Here is a 21,737-nt window from a genome sequence, read left to right as displayed (position 1 = left end):
AGCTAAGCGATCCCATAACCAACGGATCAGATCTAAGCTCTGCAGTCCTGCCACGTCCAGTCGTGAATGGTGGTTGGACAATCAAACAACTAACAGGAGGAGGTGGCTCCACAAATATCCCTATCCTCGGGGAGCCCAGCACATCAGTGAGAAAGATAAGGCGGAAGCATTTGCAACAATCTTCAGCCAGAAGTGCCGAGTTGATGATCCATCTCGGCCTCCTCCTGAAGTCCCCAGCATCACAGCTGCCAGACTTCAGCCAATTCGATTCACTCCACGTGATATCAAAAAACGACTGAAGGCACTGGATACTGCAAAAGCTATGGGCCCTGACAATATTCCGGCAATAGTACTGAAGACCTGTGCTCCAGAACTTGCCGCACCCCTAGCCAAGCTGTTCCAGTACAGCTACAATACTGGCATCAACCCTGCAATGTGGAAAATTGCCCAGGTATGTCTTGTACACAAACAGCAGGACAAGTCCAACCCGGCCAATTACCACCCCATCAGCCTACTCTCAATCATCAGTAAAGTGATGGAAGGTGTCATCAACAGTGCCATCAAGCGGCACTTGCTTAGCAATAACCTGCTCAGTGACGCTCAGTTTGGGTTCCGCCAGGGCCACTCAGCTCCTGACCTCATTACAGCCTTGGTTCAAACATGAACAAAAGAGCTGAACTCAAGAGGTAAGGTGAGAGTGACTGCCCTTGACATCAAGGCAGCATTTGACCGAGTATGGCATCAAGGAGCCCTAGCAAAACTGAGGTCAATGGGAATCAGGGGGAAAACCCTCCGCAGGTTGGAGTCATACCTAGCGCAAAGCAAGATGTTTGTGCTTGTTGGAGGTCAATCATCTGAGCTCTCCAGGACATCACTGCAGGAGTTCCTCAGGGTCGCGTCTTAGGCGCAACTGTCTTCAGCTGCTTCATCAATGACCTTCCTTTAATCATAAGGTCAGAAGTGGGGATGTTCGCTGATGATTGCACAATGTTCAGCACCATTCGTGACTCCTCAGATACTGAAGCAGTCCGTGTAGAAGTGCAGCACGACCTGGACAATATCCAGGCTTGGGCTGATAAGTGGCAAGTAACATTTGCGCCACACAAGTGCCAGGAAATGACCATCTCCAACAAGAGAGAATCTAACCATCTCCCCTTGACATTCAACGGCATTACCATCGCTGGATCCCCCACTATCGACATCCTAGGGGCTACCATTGACCAGAAACTGAACTGGAGTAGCCAGATAAATACCATGGCTACATGAGCAGGTCAGAGGCTAGGAATCCTGAAGCGACTAACTCACTTCCTGACTCCCCAAAGCCTGTCCACCATCTACAAGGCACAAGTCAGGAGTGTGATGGAATACTCTCCACTTGCCTGGATGGGTGCAGCTCCAACAACACTCAAGAAGCTCGACACCATCCAGGCCAAAGCAGCCCACTTGATTGGCAACCCATCTACAAACATTCACTCCCTCCACCACCGACGCACAGTGGCAGTCTGCTTGATTGGCACCACATCCACCACCTTAAACATTCAGTTCCTCCACCGCAGATGCACAGTGGCAGCAGTGTGTACAATCTACAAAATGCACTGCAGCCACTCACCAAGGCTCCTTAGACAGCACCTTCCAAACCGGCAACCTCTACCAACTAGAAGGACAAGGGCAGTAAATGCATGGGAACACCTCCAAGTCACACACCATCCTGATTTGGACCTATATTGCCGTTCCTTCACTGTCGCTGGGTCAAAATCCTGGAACTCCCTTCCCAACAGCACTGTGGGTATACCTACCCCAAATGGACTGCAGCGGTTCAAGAAGGTAGCTCTCCACCACCTTCTCAAGGGCAATTAGGGATGGGCAATAAATGCTGGCCTGGCCAGTGACGCCTACATCCCATGAATGAATTTTAAAAAAAATTCAGTCCCGTCACTCCACAGGTCGCAGTATATTATTAAGTTTTCACCAAATCGGAAAAAACAGCCAAATTAAACACTTGAGTATCCCCAGAATGAAGCAGACCAAACTCGGTATATTTAGACAACAAATTAACTATTTTTAAAAAATCTTAAATCTATTAAGATAAACCTATGTCTAAAGACCTTATAACTTACTTTAATCTAACTCCCGCATTCACGCGCATGCATTCAAAAATAACAGTTTTGAAGACAGACTTTTTAAAATTAGCTGTCTCTTTAGAATAAAGTAAGTAATTTTTTTTGCGTTTTACGTTCCTGGTGAATGAGGTCTTCTGATGTGAAGGTAATCAAAGTTCACTCGATGTTTTCATCTGGATTTGATGAAAATACTCAGTTCTTGATGGACATTCAAACAATTCGGCTGCAGTAGCATTAAACAGTTCTTTCAACGATAAGCACAGCAATACAAATTTGGTGAAAAAGAAAGGTTTTTCTTCCTTGCTCAGGAAATTAACTTGGCTTGTAGCTTTGTAGAATTTTTCTTGATAATAAAAAACAGCTCCTTTCTTCAGATTGCCTCGCTAGAAAAGTCTCTCAGAACCAACTGGTTCAGACCAGTCCCTGCCAGCTCCACACACAGTCAAAATGGACACATCATACCACATGATCTCTCTCTCTCCTGCTGTTGCTCAGGGTAACCAAAAATGCAGCTGGTACAGTGTCTCCAGAAAGTTCTCTCCCTTAAAGGTACACTTTTTAAAAAAAAAATCAGTCTTAAAGGCACACACAGTTTTTAATCTGAGGAGAAAAAATAATATTAGTCTGTGACAGCAGATTAGCAAAAAGACGGAATGTTTAGCCAACAGTTATGGGGGCGGGGTGCTGTGCTTTGGTATCAATGGGGATGATTTGGGGAATGGAGGTACGATGAAGGGTGAGCCTGGGATGCCAAAAATAGGATTGATTTACTGGATAACTCCTGGGGCCTTATTGTATTTGGGGATTCCTAGGCTTTGGAAAACAGGAGGCTGCCAAGGTCTGGCGGCAGCATGGAAATGGTTATCTGGGAGTATTAGGCAGAGATACCAGGAGCTATCTACTTTGGGGAAGGGCAGTGGTCTAGTCAGAGTGGTAAGGGAGGGCCCTGAGATTTGAAAGCTCTGAAGTGTGGGATCCTCTGTGCTATTAGGTACCCCTATCTTGGGGCAGTGGGGGCAGAAGGAGCCTCAGCAACATTGGAGAAAGTGAAATATGACAGTCTGACCGACAGTTCAGGTCCTGACCTTAAATTGATCTTAAGCTTTCATTATATTTGCAACATAGGGATCTAGAGAAGATCCAGAATCAAAACATAATGAAGAGCAGGAGGGATTTGGCTGGGTCCACTAAAATGCACAGCAAATGAGAAAAATCCATCCAAGGCCACCCCTCCCCTAGAGATTGAAAGATTAGAAATTAGATGAAATGAATAGAGATACTAAATACACTGTAAGCACCTGAAAAAAGTCCAAGCCCAAGATGGGTAGAGATGTTGAGAACTGCACCACTTGCATTGTGGAGTTGCAAATCAGCAGCTAAGAGAATCAGAGCTGGAGTGAGTCATGTGGAGAGAATAGAAGAAATGGGGATTAAATCTTGCTAATTTAAATGAGAAAGATCAATGACAGGAAAGTATTACATAAGTGTGCACTATATTTTAATTTTGTTATGACTTTGGTGATGTCATTAATGTGAAAAAAAGATATGAACCCCCAGACCAATTTAACGAATTATACGACAAGATTTCATCTTTTAAGATGGTAAAAACTAAAAGAAATCCCCAACCAACTAAATAGTACTTTGTAAGTAGCAGATGCCCCAAATTGCAAATAAAGGTATTTTCTTTACTTATCCAAACACTTAAAAACCTCACACCACACTTACACCTAACGCAGTCCTTTTTGATAACAAAATCCTTTGCGGTTATAAGTCCCAAACTGCTTCCAGCTGCAATGGGTTGGATCTCCCAGACTTTTCAAAAATCAATGTTCTCTTTGCTTGCTTCTCCAAGCACTTCTAACCTGGACAATGAATAATATGTTTTCCAGTGATGCCGTGGGTCCTTTACTGGTCCGCAAGCTTCAACTCTCAAAACAGGTTCAAGTCCTCACAGCCTTCACTGTATATCTTCAGACAGTGGGAGTTTTCTCTCACTTTCTCTCCAGCTGCCACTGCTGGGTCTCTTACAGCTTGCCTTAAGGCCACACCCCAATGGGTTCCCTTCTTACAGCTGGTCTGCCTTCAAAGTCTGTTAAATTTATCTGGGCTCAAAAGGCGAAAGCTTATTGTTCTGCTCCAAAATGCAGAGACCAGAAGTCTGAATTTATACAGCCACTCAGGCCTTTCCATTGTCCTCAAGTGTTGACACCTGCTTGGTACATTTGCACCTTCCCGATTACTCAATCTTGGGCCGGAATTTTACGCCACCCCAATGAGCCGGAAGGTGGCCCCGGGGGGGGCGGGGAGTAGCGTAAATTGGAGCGGAAGGCTCTGGGAGGCTTTCCCGACCCACTCCCGCCTCTGCCCCCCTTTTACATAGGACGGGAGTGGGGGGGGGGGCGGTGAAAAACAGCCCGCCTGCCCCAGGCCAATCAAGGTGCTTAAGTGGCCACTTAACTGCCACTTAAGAACCTTTACCAGCCTTCAGGTGGATTTTATGCATGGTTCGCAGGCATCCTACCAAAACCTCCCTGTCTTCCCGGCTCCATGTCTGTGGCTGGGCTACAGTCCCAGCAGTGGCCACCACTCCTGGTGGCACTGCTGGGACTAAGAGATGCCGGCCTGCTGATTGGCCAGCAGCTCAATGAGACAGGACTTCCTCCTTCAAGCAGGTAGAAGTCCCGCCTCAGAACATATAAAGCCTGGGGACCCGTAAAATGCGGGTCGGATCCCCAGGCAAGGCAGAAGCAGGTTCGCCACCAGCTTTTCAGTCGGTAGCCGACTCCCATCCGCCCAACGTGAAATCCTGGCCCTTGTTTTTCATGCCAAATGTCTGGGAGAGCAAAAGCCATTGTTCTTCAGGTGTTAGTGGTTGTCGTCTGTTTTTCAAAAGACATTCTTTGATCTGTTTTCTGTTGTCCTGGTAACCATTCGCATAGTGGAGATGGAGGAACATTAAAAAAAAATCACAATTTTTAAGACATAATCATGTTACAAGGTCCAGGGTTCATAACGTATATATATATATATTATATATATATATATATATATAGAGTTACAACCAGGTGACAAAGGTGTCTAGGGGTCTTTTACTGTCTTCACCTGGTCTTATTGTAACAGGGTTTAATTTTTAAACACACTGTGATTTGAGCACCCCCTTGGTGAAACCTTGTTCATCACTTTCCAATTAGAAGGCAAAGCAAGGAGCATAAACAGCCTTTCTTAGGTTTAAAGAAAAAAAAGTGAAATTTATTAAACCTTAAACTCCAATATGGTTAACACCGAAGGATATATGAACTGCCCACGCTAGTATGCACACGTGATACACACATGCAAATAGGGACAGAAGAGAGAAGAAAAATAAAATGGAGCGGTTTGAGGCAATATCGGAAACGTTTTTTATTTACTGTGCTTCGAGGTCACTGTAGTCCTTTTCTGAGTAGTCTTGCTTTTCGTTGGGGCCCGGTATTCTTCTTAAACTTTACTATAGGAGATTTTTCTTTCTTGGGGTTCATGTGTCTTCAATGGCTTCCAAAGCTGTTGAGAGCGAGATGAGAGCTAGAGGTGTGCAAAGGAAACCTGACCCAAGTCCGAATGCTGGACCCGGAAGCCCGACCCGACCCCAACACATGCCTTCGGATCCCGTTGGGGTCAGGCCGGGTAGCAGGCCTTTACCCATGCACTGATGCAAAGGCCTGCCACCCGACGGGTCCCGATGACGCGTCGGTTTTGGATCAGGTGAGGTCGGACTTCTGGGTCCAGAATTCGGGCTCACGTCAGGTTTCCTTTGCACACCTCTAATGACAGCAGACAGGAGAGGTGTTCTCAGTCCAGGAGAAAACAGCTTTCTGAGTTCAAAATCCTTGTTGGAAGTTCAAATTCAAAAACTCCAACAGTCAGCCAGCCATGTGAGGAAACTGGTCCGACCATGTCTGTTTGTGTAGGCGGCCATCTTAGCAGTTAACCTGGAAAGGTCGACATTCCACTTTCAAAGTCTGGTAATCAAAAGCCCATTATGGATTAAACTGGAGCAGGGAATAGCTCCTCTGCCCTTTGGAGTACTGTCTGTTGATATGCTCATGTCTCTCTCCAGGAAAGTCTTCAATTGTTTTTTTAAAGCAAGTTCTTTCTTCACCATCAACAGTTTAAAATCAATGTTCATGTGGCAAAATTAATTTTCCTCATTCTTGGCAGGCTAGGCCTTGCCTGACACCTCCACACCCAGGGGAATGAAATGCGATTTGTAAAACAAAAAGGCTCATTTCATTACAGGGTTTGAGAGATATACAAGATGCAGAAAGAAAAAAAACATGCATTTCTCTCATTCATTTCCATTCATTCATCAATATTAAAGCCTATTACAATGGTCTTCTCTGGGATGCCAGGGCTGCTTTAATTTCCCCTTTTTTTCCTCAGGAGAGTTGGTAGTGGGCGGGTCTATCCAGAACTCTGAGTCATGTAAAGTCTTTGGACTTCAGGGGATGGGTGGTTCGCTCTTCCTCTGACTGCGGGAGAGGATTCTTTGCTAATCCCTTTGTTCTCTGCGACACTCCTAACTGTAGGTATTTGTGCAGACTTGGCTGCACTCACCTGTGGCACTTTGACTAGGTGAGGCATCACCGTCACAGTTTCTGTGCCCCCTAGAGGTATTTCTTTGTCTCTGCAGGTTCCCATAAATGTGGTTAGCAACTCTGGTGGGGTGCTTCTAGAGTCTGCATTTACATAGGAGGATGTGGGGCTACCTTTTCACATTTTTCTGGTTAGTTGACCAGACAGTCGGGGTTTTCATTCGGGATTCCTCCTGGACTTCCATTAACCTGCCCTCTTGGTCACTTTTTCCCCTTCTCTTTCTAAACTTTTGTCAGCTGTGTGCTTGCCTGTCCCTTTTGTTCTCAGCGGAGGTCCCTTACAGTTCACCAGCCCTCTGCTGGAGGGTCCTCCTAACACTGGTACAGGATTTAGGGGCGCAGGTTTCACTGTAGGTTGGGGTTTCCCCTCAACCTGGCACATGCGGCAACTCCTGCAGTGCTCCACAGTTTCCTTGAGGAGTTTTGGCCAGTCAAACTGCTGTCGTATACAGGCTTTGGTCTTTCGTATACCAGCCATCTTGTGGGCCCTTCTTAATATTTCTCCCTGGTACCTCTGTGGCACCAATAACTGATGAACTACTATCTACTTCTTGCTCTCAGGTCTGTGAGGAGAACTCCATTTCCTCATCAGTACCTCACTCTTTAAATAGTAGCAATCAGGGACTCCCTCTGCTTCACTTTCAGATTGGGCAGCCTGAGCTAACTCTGGCAATACTGGGTCGGCTCGCTGAGCCTCAGCTAGGGAAAATCCATTTAATTCCTTCCCTGGGTCTCCTAATTTTCCAAAGAAAGGCTCGGACAGGCAGACCTTATGGTCACCTTCCTGCAGTGCCAATGCAGTCTCCTCTGGGGGAGCTGGCTTGATCGTAGTCTGATCCACTACACATTCAGGGACTCGACAGGGGACTTTCTCCTGCCACTGCCCTGTCTCTCTGACCTCCTGCAGTCTTTCTTTCACTACTGGGGGTGGTGGCTACCACGTTCACCCCTGCCAGATCATTACCTAGGAGCAGGTCAATTATGACGCGATTAGGCAAGATTTAGGATGTGTAGGATGGGGAAGGAAACTGCAGGGGATGGACACAAACGAAATGTGGAGCTTATTCAAGGAGCAGCTAATGCATGTCCTTGATAAGTATGTACCTGTCAGGCAGGGAGGAAGTTGTCGAGTGAGGGAGCCGTGGTTTACTCAAGAAGTTGAAGCGCTTGTCAAGAGGAAGAGGGCGGCTTATGTTAGGATGAGACGTGAAGGCTCAGTTAGGGCGCTTGAGAGTTACAAGCTAGCCAGGAAGGATCTAAAGGGAGGGCTAAGAAGAGCAAGGAGAGGACACGAGAAGTCATTGGCGGATAGGATCAAAGAAAACCCTAAGGCTTTCTATAGGTATATCAGGAATAAAAGAATGATAAGAGTTAGAACAGGGCCAATCAAGGATAGTAGTGGGAAGTTGTGTGCGGAATCAGAGGAGATAGGGGAAGCGTTAAATGAATATTTTTCGTCAGTATTTACAGTAGAGAAAGAAAATGTTGCCGAGGAGATTACTGAGATACAGCCTACTAGGCTAGATGGGATTGAGATTCACAAGAAGGAGGTGTTAGCAATTTTGGAAAGTGTGAAAATAGATAAGTCCCCTGGGCCAGATGGGATTTATCCTAGGATTCTCTGGGAAGCCAGGGAGGAGATTGCAGAGCCGTTGTTGTTGATCTTTATGTCGTCATTGTCGACAGGAGTAGTGCCAGAAGACTGGAGGATAGCAAATGTTGTCCCCTTGTTCAAGAAAGGGAGTAGAGACAGCCCTGGTAATTATAGACCTGTGAGCCTTACTTCGGTTGTGGGTAAAATGTTGGAAAAGGTTATAAGAGATAGGATTTATAATCATCTTGAAAAGAATAAGTTCATTTGCGATAGTCAGCACGGTTTTGTGAAAGGTAGGTCGTGCCTCACAAACCTTATTGAGTTTTTCGAGAAGGTGACCAAACAGGTGGATGAGGGTAAAGCCGTGGATGTGGTGTATATGGATTTCAGTAAGGCGTTTGATAAGGTTCCCCACGGTAGGCTATTGCAGAAAATACGGAAGTATGGGGTTGAAGGTGATTTAGAGCTTTGGATCAGAAATTGGCTAGCTGAAAGAAGACAGAGGGTGGTGGTTGATGGCAAATGTTCATCCTGGAGTTTAGTTACTAGTGGTGTACCGCAAGGTTCTGTTTTGGGGCCACTGCTGTTTGTCATTTTTATAAATGACCTGGATGAGGGTGTAGAAGGGTGGGTTAGTAAATTTGCGGATGACACGAAGGTCGGTGGAGTTGTGGATAGTGTCGAAGGGTGTTGTAGGGTACAGAGGGACATAGATAGGCTGCAGAGCTGGTCTGAGAGATGGCAAATGGAGTTTAATGTGGAAAAGTGTGAGGTGATTCACTTTGGAAGGAGTAACAGCAATGCAGAGTACTGGGCTAATGGGAAGATTCTTGGTAGTGTAGATGAGCAGAGAGATCTTGGTGTCCAGGTACATAAATCCCTGAAAGTTGCTACCCAGGTTAATAGGGCTGTTAAGAAGGCATATGGTGTGTTAGCTTTTATTAGTAGGGGGATCGAGTTTCGGAGCCACGAGGTCATGATGCAGCTGTACAAAACTCTGGTGAGGCCGCACCTTGAGTATTGCGTGCAGTTCTGGTCACCGCATTATAGGAAGGATGTGGAAGCTTTGGAAAGGGTGCAGAGGAGATTTACTAGGATGTTGCCTGGTATGGAGGGAAGGTCTTACGAGGAAAGGCTGAGGGACTTGAGGTTGTTTTCGTTAGAGAGAAGGAGGAGGAGAGGTGACTTAATAGAGACATACAAGATAATCAGAGGGTTAGATAGGGTGCAAAAACAAGAAATGCTGGATTCACTCAGCAGGTCTGGCAGCATCTGTGGAAAGAGAAGCAGAGTTAACGTTTCGGGTCAGTGACCCTTCTTCGGAACTGACAAATATTAGAAAAGTCACAGATTATAAACAAGTGAGGTGGGGGTTGGGCAAGAGATAACAAAGGAGAAGGTGCAGATTGGACCAGGCCACATAGCTGACCAAAAGGTCACGGAGCAAAGGCAAACAATATGTTAATGGTGTTTTGAAAGACAAAGCATTAGTACAGATTAGGTGTGAATATACTGAATATAGAACATCAGCAAGTGCAAACCTGAAGAAAAACAACCTGAAAAAAACAGTGGGTAAGCAAACTGAACAAACTAAGATGAAATGAAATAAATGCAAAAAATGTAAAAAGGAATGCAAAAAAAAGGAAGAAAAAATAACTAAAAATGACTAAAAATGAAAGTAAAGTGGGGGGCTGTCATGCTCTGAAATTATTGAACTCAATGTTCAGTCCGGCAGGCTGTAGTGTGCCTAATCGGTAGATGAGATGCTGTTCCTCGAGCTTGCGTTGATGTTCACTGGAACACTGCAGCAATCCCAGGACAGAGATGTGAGCATGAGAGCAGGGGGGAGTGTTGAAATGGCAAGCAACCGGAAGCTCAGGTTCCTGCTTGCGGACTGAGCGGAGATGTTCCGCAAAGCGGTCACCCAGTCTGCGCTTGGTCTCCCCAATGTAGAGGAGACCACACTGTGAGCAGCGAATACAGTATACTACATTGAAAGAAGTACAAGTAAATCGCTGCTTCACCTGAAAGGAGTGTTTGGGGCCTGGGATAGTGAGGAGAGAGGAGGTAAATGGGCAGGTATTACACCTCCTGCGATTGCAAGGGAAGGTGCCCTGGGACGGGGACGAGGTGGTGGGGGTAATGGAGGAGTGGACCAGGGTGTCGCGGAGGGAACGATCCCTTCGGAATGCTGACAGGGGAAGGGAGGGGAAGATGCGACTGGTAGTGGCATCACGCTGGAGGTGGCGAAAATGGCGGAGGATGATCCTTTGGATATGGAGGCTGGTGGGATGAAAAGTGAGGACAAGGGGAACCCTGTCACGGTTCTGGGAGGGAGGGGAAGGGGTGAGGGTAGAGGTGCGGGGAATGGGTCGGACACGGTTGAGGGCCCTGTCAACCACAGTGGGGGGAAATCCTCGGTTGAGGAAAAAGGAGGTCATATCAGAAGCACCGTCATGGAAGGTAGCATCATCAGAGCAGATGCGTCGGAGACGGAGAAACTGGGAGAATGGAACGGAGTCCTTACAGGAGGTAGGGTGTGAAGAAGTGTAGTCGAGGTAGCTGTGGGAGTCAGTGGGCTTATAATGGATATTGGTAGACAACCTATCCCCAGAGATGGAGACAGAGAAGTCGAGGAAGGGAAGGGAAGTGTCAGAGATGGACCATGTAAAGGTGAGAGAAGGGTGGAAATTGGAAGCAAAGTTGATAAAGTTTTTGAGTTCGGGGCGGGAGCAGGAAACGGCACCGATACAGTCATCAATGTACCGGAAAAAGAGTTGGGGGAGGGGGCCTGAGTAGGACTGGAACAAAGAATGCTCGACATATCCCACAAAAAGACTGGCATAACTAGGACCCATGCGGGTACCCATAGCGACACCTTTTACTTGAAGGAAGTGCGTGGAGTTGAAGGAGAAGTTGTTCAATGTGAGAACAAGTTCAGCCAGGCGGAGGAGGGTGGTGGTGGATGGGGACTGGTTGGGCCTCTGTTCCAGGAAGAAGCGGAGAGCCCTCAAACCATCCTGGTGGGGGATGGAGGTGTAGAGCGATTGGACGTCCATAGTGAAGAGGAGGCGGTTGGGACCAGGAAACTGGAAATTGTCAAAATGACGTAGGGCGTCAGAAGAGTCACGGATGTAGGTGGGAAGAGACTGGACCAGCGGAGAAAAGATAGAGTCTAGATAGGAAGAAATAAGTTCAGTTGGGCAGGAGCAGGCTGACACAATGGGTCTGCCGGGACAGTCCCGTTTGTGGATTTTGGGAAGGAGATAGAAGCGGGCTGTCCGGGGTTGCGGGACTATGAGGTTGGAAGCTGAATGGGTCTGCTGGTCGGGGGGAGGACTCCTGGTCAAAGAAGTGAGCCCGGAGGCGGAGGCGACGGAAGAAGAGCTCAACGTCATGCCGAGCGCGAAATTCATTGAGGTGGGGGCGTAAGGGGATAAAACTGAGTCCTTTGCTGAGTACAGAACGCTCAGCATCAGAGAGGGGGAGGTCAGAGGGTATAGTGAATACACGGCAAGGGGTCAGATCAGAAGGGGTGGGGTCAGAGGGAAGTGAAGCGGAAGGAGGATCTGGAGGGGCATTAGTCCCCATCAGCTGCTGGAGCTTGCGTTCCTTAACACCTGAAAGGAAGAAAAAAAGTTTTTTGTTAATGCGTCGGATGAGACGTAAGATGAGATGAAACTGCGGAGTAGAACAGATTTGAGATAAGGTGAGACGGTGCTGCTGGAGAGAGAGGTCCAGTGTGTGCATATGGCGGCGCATAGCACTGAGTGTAGATCTCAGGATGCGGCGAGAGTAGCAGTCCGAGGAACGTTGTATTTCTCGGAGATACCTGTGATAGATAGGTTAGATAGGGTGGATAGTGAGAGTCTTTTTCCTCGGATGATGATGGCAAACATGAGGGGACATAGCTTCAAGTTGAGGGGTGAAAGATATAGGACAGATGTCAGAGGTAGTTTCTTTACGCAGAGAGTAGTAGGGGCGTGGAACGCCCTTCCTGCAACAGTAGTAGACTCGCCAACTTTAAGGGCATTTAAGTGGTCATTGGATAGACATATGGATGAAAATGGAATAGTGTAGGTCAGATGGTCGGCGCAACATCGAGGGCCGAAGGGCCTGTACTGCGCTGTAATGTTCTAATGTTCTAACCCCGTCCACACGCAAACTAGGGACAATCCCTACAGTCACCAGTCCCGAAACTAGGTCGCACTCTAGATGCACCCGGTGTACAGGTACAGGCATACAGTGCCCTCCAATACCATTCACGATTTTGGTGTTCACTGCACTCTCTGGGGGAAAGGTCAGGCCTTTTCCCAATAAAAGGGATCTAGTTGTCTGAGAATTACTATGGGCTTGCTTGCCCCACTTGAGGGATATGGGGTTACTTCCCCTTTAAACACAAAACCCTGATAACCTTCAGGAATTCTATCAAATTTTGCTGCACTGGGCGTAGTAAGCTTCCTGGGTTGCATTCTTACTGCAGTTAAAGTCACAACTTGTTCTGTGTTTTCCATCAGGCCCTCGTCTTCACTGAGCGGGTGTGCCCTGATTAACCTTTCCCTTTAGTTTCCAGCAGTCAGCTTTTAAGTGTCCTACTTTATTACAATGGAAGCACACAGGTCTCCGGGTCTCACTCTTGCTCACAGCACCTTCATTTTTGGATGGAAAGGGCCCCCCCCCCCCCGCCGCCCCCCCCCCGGTGTCTCATGCTTTCCTTTCTCTTCCAGGACTGTCTGCGCGGGTATCACCTTCCCACCCTTTGTCCTTTTCGGATTTGTGGGGGTGATTAGGAAAGGTTCTCCTTGGGAAACAGACTTATAAATTAAACAAAACTCATTGGCCACAACGGCCGCTTGCTGGGTTCCCTGAACCCGCTGCTCCTCTACATGGGTCTTTATTGAGAATGGGAGAGAGTTTTTAAATTCCTCTAACAGGATTATTTCTCCAAGTCTCATCGCTGAGTTGTATTTTTAAAGCCCTTAGCCACTGGTCAAAAGCCAGCTGCTTACTTCTTTCAAACTCCAGATAAGTCTGATTGGCTTACTTTTTGAGGGTTCTAAACTTTTGGTGATAGGCTTCGAGAACTAATTTAAATGCCCCGAGGATAGCATTTTTGGTCAGTTTATAATTTGATGAACTCTCATCTGGCAACAAGAAATAAACCTCATGGGCTTTTCCAGTTAGCTTGCTTTGCAGTAAAAGAGACCAGCTCTCAGCTGGCCATTTTAGCTGCCTTGCCAGTTTCTCAAAAGACACAAAAAACACTTCCTCACTGAATTTTGGAATTAATTGAGCGAGTTTTAGCAATCTTGTATCCAGCCCTGAATTGTGCTCCTCCATATTGACTATGCTTTCGGTGGGGTCACTCTGTCACCCCCTAGCAAACTCAAGCTGCTTCAGCTCTCTCTCTCTCTCTTCGGATTCTTTCTGGAATATTCTCTCTCTCTCGTTCCTTCTCCTGCCTTTCATTTTCTTCACATTTCTTTTGGAAGGCCCTCTCTTTCTCGCTCTCCTGCCTCTCTCTCTCTTTTAACCTATCCCAAGTTACTTCACCCTGGCTTGAAGAGCTGCCAGCATCAGTTGCAGACATGTTAGTATTCAATCACACACAACCACAAGAAAACCTGTATTCATCTTGCTCTTTTTGATTGGGAACAATTAAACTTCCAACTTCCAATTTCTCTCGTTTGTCTGTATGTAAAATTCCGGTCGCTAGCACCCAAATTTCTGTTACGACCAGGTGACAAAGGTGTTTAGGGGTCTTTTACTATCTTTACCTGGTCTTATTGTAACAAGGTTTAATTTTTAAATACACTGTTTTAAACTCTCCCTTGCTGAATCCTTGTTCACTACTTACCAATTATAAGGCAAAGAAATTAGCATAAACAGGCTTTCTTAGGTTTAGATGAACAGCCATGATCTTTTTTGAATGGCAGAGCAGGCCCAAGAGCCAAATGGCCCACTCCTATTTTCTGTCCCTAAAGAAGAAAAGTGAAATTTATTAAACCTTAAACTTAAATTCGAATACAGTTAACGCCGACGGATATACGAAGCACCCACACTAGCATGCACACTCGATAAACAAATACAAATAGGGACAGAAAAGAGAAGAAAAATAAAATGGAGAGGTTTGAGGCAATATCAGATGATTTTCTTTACTACTGTACTTAGAGCTCACTGTCATTGGCCTCCTTGTCTCGGGAGACAATGGGTAAGCGCCTGGACGCAGTCAGTGGTTTGTGAAGCAGTGCCTGGAGTGGCTATAAAGGCCAATTCTAGAGTGACAGGCTCTTCCACAGGTGCTGCAGATAAAATTGGTTGTTGGGGCTGTTCCACAGTTGGCTTTCACCTTGCGCTGTCTTTTTTCCTGCCAACTGCTAAGTCTCTTCGACTCGCCATGCTTTAGCCCCGCCTTTATGGTTGCCCGCCAGTTCTGGCGATCACTGGCAACTGACTCCCACGACTTGTGATCAATGTCACAGGACTTAATGTCGTGTTTGCAGACGTCTTTAAAGCGCAGCCATGGACGGCCGGTGGGTCTGGTACCAGTGAAGAGCTCGCTGTACAATGTGTCCTTGGGGATCCTGCCATCTTCCATGCAGCTCACATGGCCAAGCCATCTCAGGCGCCGCTGGCTTAGTAGGGTGTATATGCTGGGGATGTTGGCCGCTTCGAGGACTTCTGTGTTGGAGATACGGTCCTGCCACCTGGTGCCAAGGATTCTCCGGAGGCAGCAAAGATGGAATGAATTGAGATGTCGCTCTTGGCTGACGTACGTTGTCCAGGCCTCGCTGCCGTAGAGCAAGGTACTGAGGACACAGGCTTGATACACTCAGCCTTTTGTGTTCCATGTCAGTGCGCCATTTTCCCACACTCTCTTGGCCAGCTCACTACGGTTCTTTTGTAAGCAGTCTTGCTTTTCGTTGGGACCTACTATTCTTCTTAAACACTGTTTACTGTAGGAGATTTTTCTTTCTTGGGGTTCATGTGTCTTCAATAGTTTCCAAAGCTGATGAGAGCAAGATGAAAGTAGACAGAAGAGAGGTGTTGTCAGTGTAGGAGAAAACAGGTTTGTGAGTTAAAAATCCCTGTTGGAAGATAGGTCCTTTGTCCTTTGAAGTCCTGCCTGTAGACATGCTAATGTTGCTCTGCAGCCAAACCCCGCAGTAGGTTGCTAAAGCAGGTCGTTGTCGTCACTGTTGGCAGGTGGGGGCCTGAGCCCCGTCTATACACGCGCGCACACGATCGCCTTTTAAAATATGGGCTTGAGAGCCAAATAAAAAAAATCACACTACAGATTTTTGTTATATATTTGAGAAAACCTCTTTGTATAAAGGCTGCATTTGCTGGCAACATAACCACATGCTGGCACTGTAAGAGCACATGCACAAACGCAACTTGTTCCACTGAAATCTCACTGCCTGCAACTTCAGGCAGCTGCCAAAAGGTTGCCATTGCCGCCTCCATCCCACCCCCAAAAGTCCCCCGCTCCCTCCTGCGCACGCGCCAGTTATATAGTGCCTAGTCATCTTAATTCACCTAAAGTGAATTACTTTAGGAGCAGTGATCGTCATTTCATAAGCAAATATGCCAGTACACAATGGACATGCTTTGGTTGATACTCTGAGAACGTCGCACTATTTAAAGTCTCATCAGAAGGACAGCACCTCTGACAGTGCTGCACAACCTCCGCAATTCAGTGAGGTTTCAGTGCCATCCCACTCTCTGGCCGCTCATTCCCCGCTCCCCTCCCCACCACCCGCATCCCACTCTCCAGCCACTCGCTTCCCGGATCCACCTCCCGCCCCATTCTACTCTCCGGCCACTCGCTCTCCACCCGCCCCTATCCCTCCAAACGTTAGCTCGAGGCCGCGGGCCGGACCGCTTCCCTCCTCTCAGCCACTCGCTCCTACGTCGCACCATTACCCCTCGCAGCCCGCCTTGCTTCTTAGGGCGGTGCTGTGAGGAACAAACGAACGTTGGAGCAAGTTGCTGAGAGGAGGGAAGCGGCGCAGCCTAGAGCTTGCGACTGGAGGGTTTGGGGGGGGGGGGTGGGGGAAAGAGAGGAGCAGGGAGCGAGCGGCCTGCAGTGAGTGGCAGAGGAGGGAAAGCGTTTTCTTGCACATGTGCCAGTTAGCGTTTTCCTGCACATGCACCGGTTAGTCCTGTCAAACAAGACATAGGTTGCGCATGCACAGCATCTCAGAGCACAGGAGGCCGTTTGTCCACGTGCACAGCTTGGAGTGCACTGATGACATCAGTGGGCCGCTGCATTGTCAGGAGTCATCTTGTTGTATAAATGGCAGCCGAGGGGCAGGGGTCAACTGCAACACTTGTATCCATACACTCAATCACTTCATTTAAAATTTGTTATTTAAGGCCTCAGTCCAGTTCTTGAAGCAGACTAGTTACAGCTCCCTCCCAAATAAACTGCACCTACTTCATTCTGTAAACTATTTGCATTTCTAATAGAACAATCAAACCACTTCCAATGATGATGCAGTTTTAAAACCCAAACAGCAGCACCAGAAGGCAATAATAGAAAGCTTTTACAATATGTTTGGATTGGTGAAGATGCTGAACAAGAGATTTTTCAAAAAATATTGATTAAAGTAGATATTTCTAATGCAAAATAAAGCATTAGATGCAAGGGCAAGTTACAGTGAAGCGAGTAACAAGAGATTTTTTTTATTCTTTCAAGGGATGTGGGTATTGCTGGCAAGACCAGGATTTGTTGGCCATCCTTAATTGCCCTTGCACGGAGTGGCTTGCTACGTCATTTCAGAGGGCAGTTAAGAGTCAACCACATTGTTGTGGGTCTAGTCACATGTAGGCCAGACCAGGTAAGGACGGCAGATTTTCTTCCCTAAGGACATGAGTGAACCAGATGGGTTTTTACGACAATCAATGATAGTTTCATGACACCATTACTGAGACTAGCTTTCAATTCCAGATTTTTTAATTAATTAATTGAATTTATTGAATTTAAATTCCACCAGCTGCCATGGTGGGATTTGAACCCATGTCTCCAGGGTATTAGACAGGGACTCTGGATTACTAGTTTAGTGACATTACCACCCTGTCACCATGAATAAAGCAGTCGCCAGGATGTAATTGGAGGGAACCACAACAAACATTGCAAGAGACAGTTTTAGAAGCAGGTACAAGAACAGATCCTGGCCTAGAATGAGGTAAAGTGGCAAAGACCAATGAGAGGAGAGAACATCCAAATATTCAATGCGACGTTCCATCTTTAGGCTCTATCTTGGGACCTCATTCTGCCCACCTCTTTTCTTATTCAATGATTCAACGATTCACATCCCTTACCTAAACCCAGTATATACACGTGTGACACAGCTAAAAAAAAGAGTCCTGTGCACATCTGCACACTATAACTGCACGGATAAACCTCTGAGTGCTACAATTTCAATGTAGATGTCCCCAAAATAAAAAGGACTAAAAACCATGAATTCCCATTCCATTATCCGTGGAGGGCTTTGAGCAGACACAGAGCTGCAACAGCCACCTGTCAGGAATGACTATCATTCTTTGGTTGTGGATTCAGATCACTCTGCCACCACCATCACCACGCTACCCCTGACCCAGTCAGCGCCCCATAGTGCTCGAGTTAGGCCCAGTAGCTGGCACTGGAAGGCGCCGGGCGGGACCTTGGACAGAGGCCGCTCACCAGTGAACGAGTCCGGGTAAATGGATTCCAGCGCCTCCAGCTCGTTGCGCTGCTCCTCGGTGTAATCAGTCATCCTGAGCGACTGAGCAATTCCATTGAGAGAACACCGCAAATCCCAACGCCAAGCGAAAGTCTTTGCGCGTGCGCTGTTTCTCCAACAGTGCGCCCGTTCACTCACGCCGGAACCGGTTTGCGCATGCGCAGCAGGCCCCGCGTGCGGCAGCGTCATCACGCACCAGTAGTTGCGTGGTGCCGTCAATCCACTCACTGACAGCATCAAAGATGGCGCGGAAAATCGCAGGGTCCTCCCAGCCCAGTGCGAAGAAGCTCGGAGGACTTAGAGGGAAGGGCACAACTTGACGTTGTGTCGTTGTTGACAGGTCGGTAGCCTGGAGGTGGGCGTGGCGCAGCGGAAAGCCCGGATCTCAGCCTTAGTTTTGGAACCGGGGGCGGGGGGGATGTGTACCGATGGGACGGTCTCTATCTGAACCGATCTGGAACCAGTGTTCTAGCGAAGCGGATAAATAGGGTGGTCTCTAGGACTTCAAAGTAGTGAGTGGGGGAGGGGAAGGGAAAACGACAGGGAGTATGATAGTAAATAAAAAGGTAAGCAGCAGGTTAACGTGTGCAGGAGGGTTTAAGTTCAAGGCAGACGATGAAAGAAGCAGAAAGGAAGGATAACTCAGGAGTTATTATTAGAGATGTTGGAAATCATGAGGGTAAGAAAGCTAGCATAAAGGCACTTTACCTGAATGCTCGCAGCATTCGTAACAAGGTTGATGAGTTAACGTCACAAATCATCGCGAATAAATATGATTTGGTAGCCATTACAGAGACATGGTTACAGGTTGGTCACGACTGGGAGTTAAATTTTTTTTTTATTTCCAAAATATACTTTATTCATAAAAATCTGTAAAAATTACATTGCCAAACAGTTTCCAAACAGCACCAAAAAATACAAACATTACAAGGGTGATCAGTTTCCTTCAATACTGTCATGAGTTTCTTCCCAACCCTTCCGTTTCACAATTGTCATGTCAATTACAGTTTTACATTTACAGCAATTGAGAATATTAACGATACAGTTTGAGGGGTTTCCCATTGATCCATCCCCTCAGTCCAGCTTGGTGGGGGAACCTTACACTGTGGTCTTTCCCCATTGAGCCTTTGCTGCGGCTGCCCCAAGCTTTAGTGCGTCCCTCAGCACGTAGTCCTGGACCTTGGAATGTGCCAGTCTGCAACATTCGGTGGTGGACAACTCTTTGCGCTGGAAGACCAGCAAGTTTCGGGCAGACCAAAGGGCGTCTTTCACCAAATTGATAGTCCTCCAGCAGCAGTTGATGTTTGTCTCAGTGTGCGTCCCTGGGAACAGCCCGTAGAGCACAGACTCCTGTGTTACAGAGCTGCTTGGGATGAACCTTGACAAAAACCACTGCATTTCTTTCCACACCTGCTTTGCAAAGGCACATTCCAGGAGGAGGTGGGCGACCGTCTCTTCCCCACCACAGCCAACGCGGGGGCATTGTGCGGAGGGGGCGAGACTTTGGGTGTGCATGAAGGATCTGACGGGGAGGGCCCTTCGCACCACCAGCCAAGCTACGTCTTGGTGCTTGTTTGAAAGTTCTGGTGATGAGGAATTCCGCCAAATGACTTTGACGGTCTGCTCGGGGAACCATCCGACAGGATCCACCGTTTCCTTTTCCCGTAGGGCCCTGAGGACACTCCGTGCAGACCACTGCCTGATGGACCGGTGGTCAAAGGTGTTTTCCCGCAGAAACTGCTCCACGAAGGATAGGTGGTACGGCACCGCCCAACTGCACGGAGCGTTCCGCGGCAATGTGACCAGGCCCATCCTTCGCAACACCGGGGACAGATAGAACCTCAGCACGTAGTGACACTTGGAGTTTGCGTACTGGGGATCTACACACAGCTTGATGCAGCCGCACACGAAGGTGGTCATCAGGATGAGGGCCACGTTGGGTACATTTTTCCCGCCCTTGTCCAGAGATTTGAACATCGTGTCCCTCCGGACCCGGTCCATTTTACATCCCCAGACGAAGCGGAAAATGGCTCGGGTGACTGCCACGGCGCAGGAGTGGGGTATGGGCCAGACCTGCGCCACATGGAGCAACAACGTGAGCGCCTCGCACCTGATGACCAGGTTCTTACCCACCATGGAGAGAGATCGCTGCCCCCACATGCCCAACTTTTGTCGTACCTTGGCTACTCGCTCCTCCCATGTTTTGGTGCACGCCCCGGCCCTTCCGAACCATATCCCGAGCACCTTCAGGTAATCTGACCTGACGGTGAAGGGGACAAAGGATCGGTCAGCCCAGTTGCCAAAGAACATGGCCTCGCTCTTGCCGTGGTTAACTTTGGCTCCCGAGGCCAGTTCGAACTGGTCGCAGATGCTCATCAGTCTGCGCACGGACAGCGGATCCGAGCAGAATACGGCGACGTCATCCATGTACAGGGAGGTTTTGACCTGAGTGCCTCCGCTGCCTGGGATTGTCACCCCTCTTATGCTCGCATCCTTCCTAATAGACTCAGAAAAGGGTTCAATACAGCAAACAAACAAGACCGGGGACAGAGGACAGCCCTGTCTGACTCCAGATTTGATCGGGAAACTTTCAGAATCCCACCCGTTGATTGAGACTGCGCTACTGATGTTTGTGTAGAGCAGTTGGATCCAATTGCAGATTCCCTCCCCAAACCCCATTTTGGAAAGCACGTCCATCATGTAGGTGTGCGATATCCTGTCAAAAGCCTTCTCCTGGTCCAGGCTGATGAGGCAGGTGTCCACCCTCCTGTCCCGTACGTAGGAGATCGTATCCCTGAGTAGCGCGAGACTATCAGAGATCTTCCTGCCGGGTACAGTACAGGTCTGATCGGGGTGAATCACCAACTCCAGAGCAGACTTGACTCGACTGGCTATGACTTTGGACAGAATCTTGTAATCAACATTAAGCAGTGAGATGGGCCGCCAATTTCTGATTTCTGCCCTCTCCCCCTTCTGCTTGTAAATGAGGGTGATGATGCCTTTTCTCATGGATTCTGACATGCTGCCGGCCAGGAGCATACTCTCGTATACTTCCAGCAGGTCCGGGCCGACCCAGTCCCACAGGGCCGAGTACAACTCGACCGGTAAGCCGTCGCTCCCGGGAGTTTTACTCGTCTCGAAAGACTCGACGGCCTTTGTCAGCTCGTCCAGAGTTAGCGGCTTGTCCAGTCTCTCCCTCCTGCTGTCATCTAAGACCTCTGTGATAGATGACAGGAAGGACTGGGAGGCTCTGCTGTCTGTGGGCTTCGCGTCATACAGCCCAGCATAAAAGGATTTGCTGATCCTTAGTATGTCGGACTGCGAAGACGTTACCGAGCCATCTTCTTCCTTCAGGCTGCTGATAACAGAGCTCTCTCTGTGTACCTTTTGGAAGAAGTAACGCGAGCACGTCTCATCCTGCTCGATGGAGCGGACTCTGGACCGGAAGATGATCTTGGAGGCCTCCTTGGCAAAGAGCGAGGCCTGCTGGCTCTTCACCTCTTGCAGGTCCTCCTTGACCTCGACCCCCATTGACTGCAACCGGAGTAGATTTTGCGTAATTTTCTGGAGTCGGGACAGTTCCCTCTGTCTCTCTCTCGCCTTCTGAACACCTTTGTGGATGAAGAACCTCTTGATGTTCTCCTTAATCGCTTCCCACCAGTGAACT

The 21,737-nt window shown here is 48.0% G+C and overlaps 1 protein-coding gene across 1 annotated transcript in view; it reads right to left on the bottom strand.

The window, feature by feature from the left end:
• rwdd1 (RWD domain containing 1) overlaps nt 1-18,219 on the bottom strand; it is a 50,040-nt gene extending 31,821 nt beyond the window's left edge. Inside the window, exon 1 of the mRNA XM_068028574.1 lies at nt 18,031-18,219. Within this exon, the coding sequence (XP_067884675.1) occupies nt 18,031-18,103 (73 nt within the window). The 5' untranslated portion in view covers nt 18,104-18,219. The remainder of the gene's footprint in view (nt 1-18,030) is intronic.
• Between the last annotated feature and the right edge of the window lie 3,518 nt (nt 18,220-21,737).

The sequence above is a fragment of the Heterodontus francisci genome, chromosome 3 (assembly GCF_036365525.1).
Source record: "Heterodontus francisci isolate sHetFra1 chromosome 3, sHetFra1.hap1, whole genome shotgun sequence".
NCBI lineage: Eukaryota > Metazoa > Chordata > Chondrichthyes > Heterodontiformes > Heterodontidae > Heterodontus > Heterodontus francisci.
Note: the sequence above shows the minus strand (reverse complement) of the source record. Positions and strands in the feature narration are given on the sequence as shown.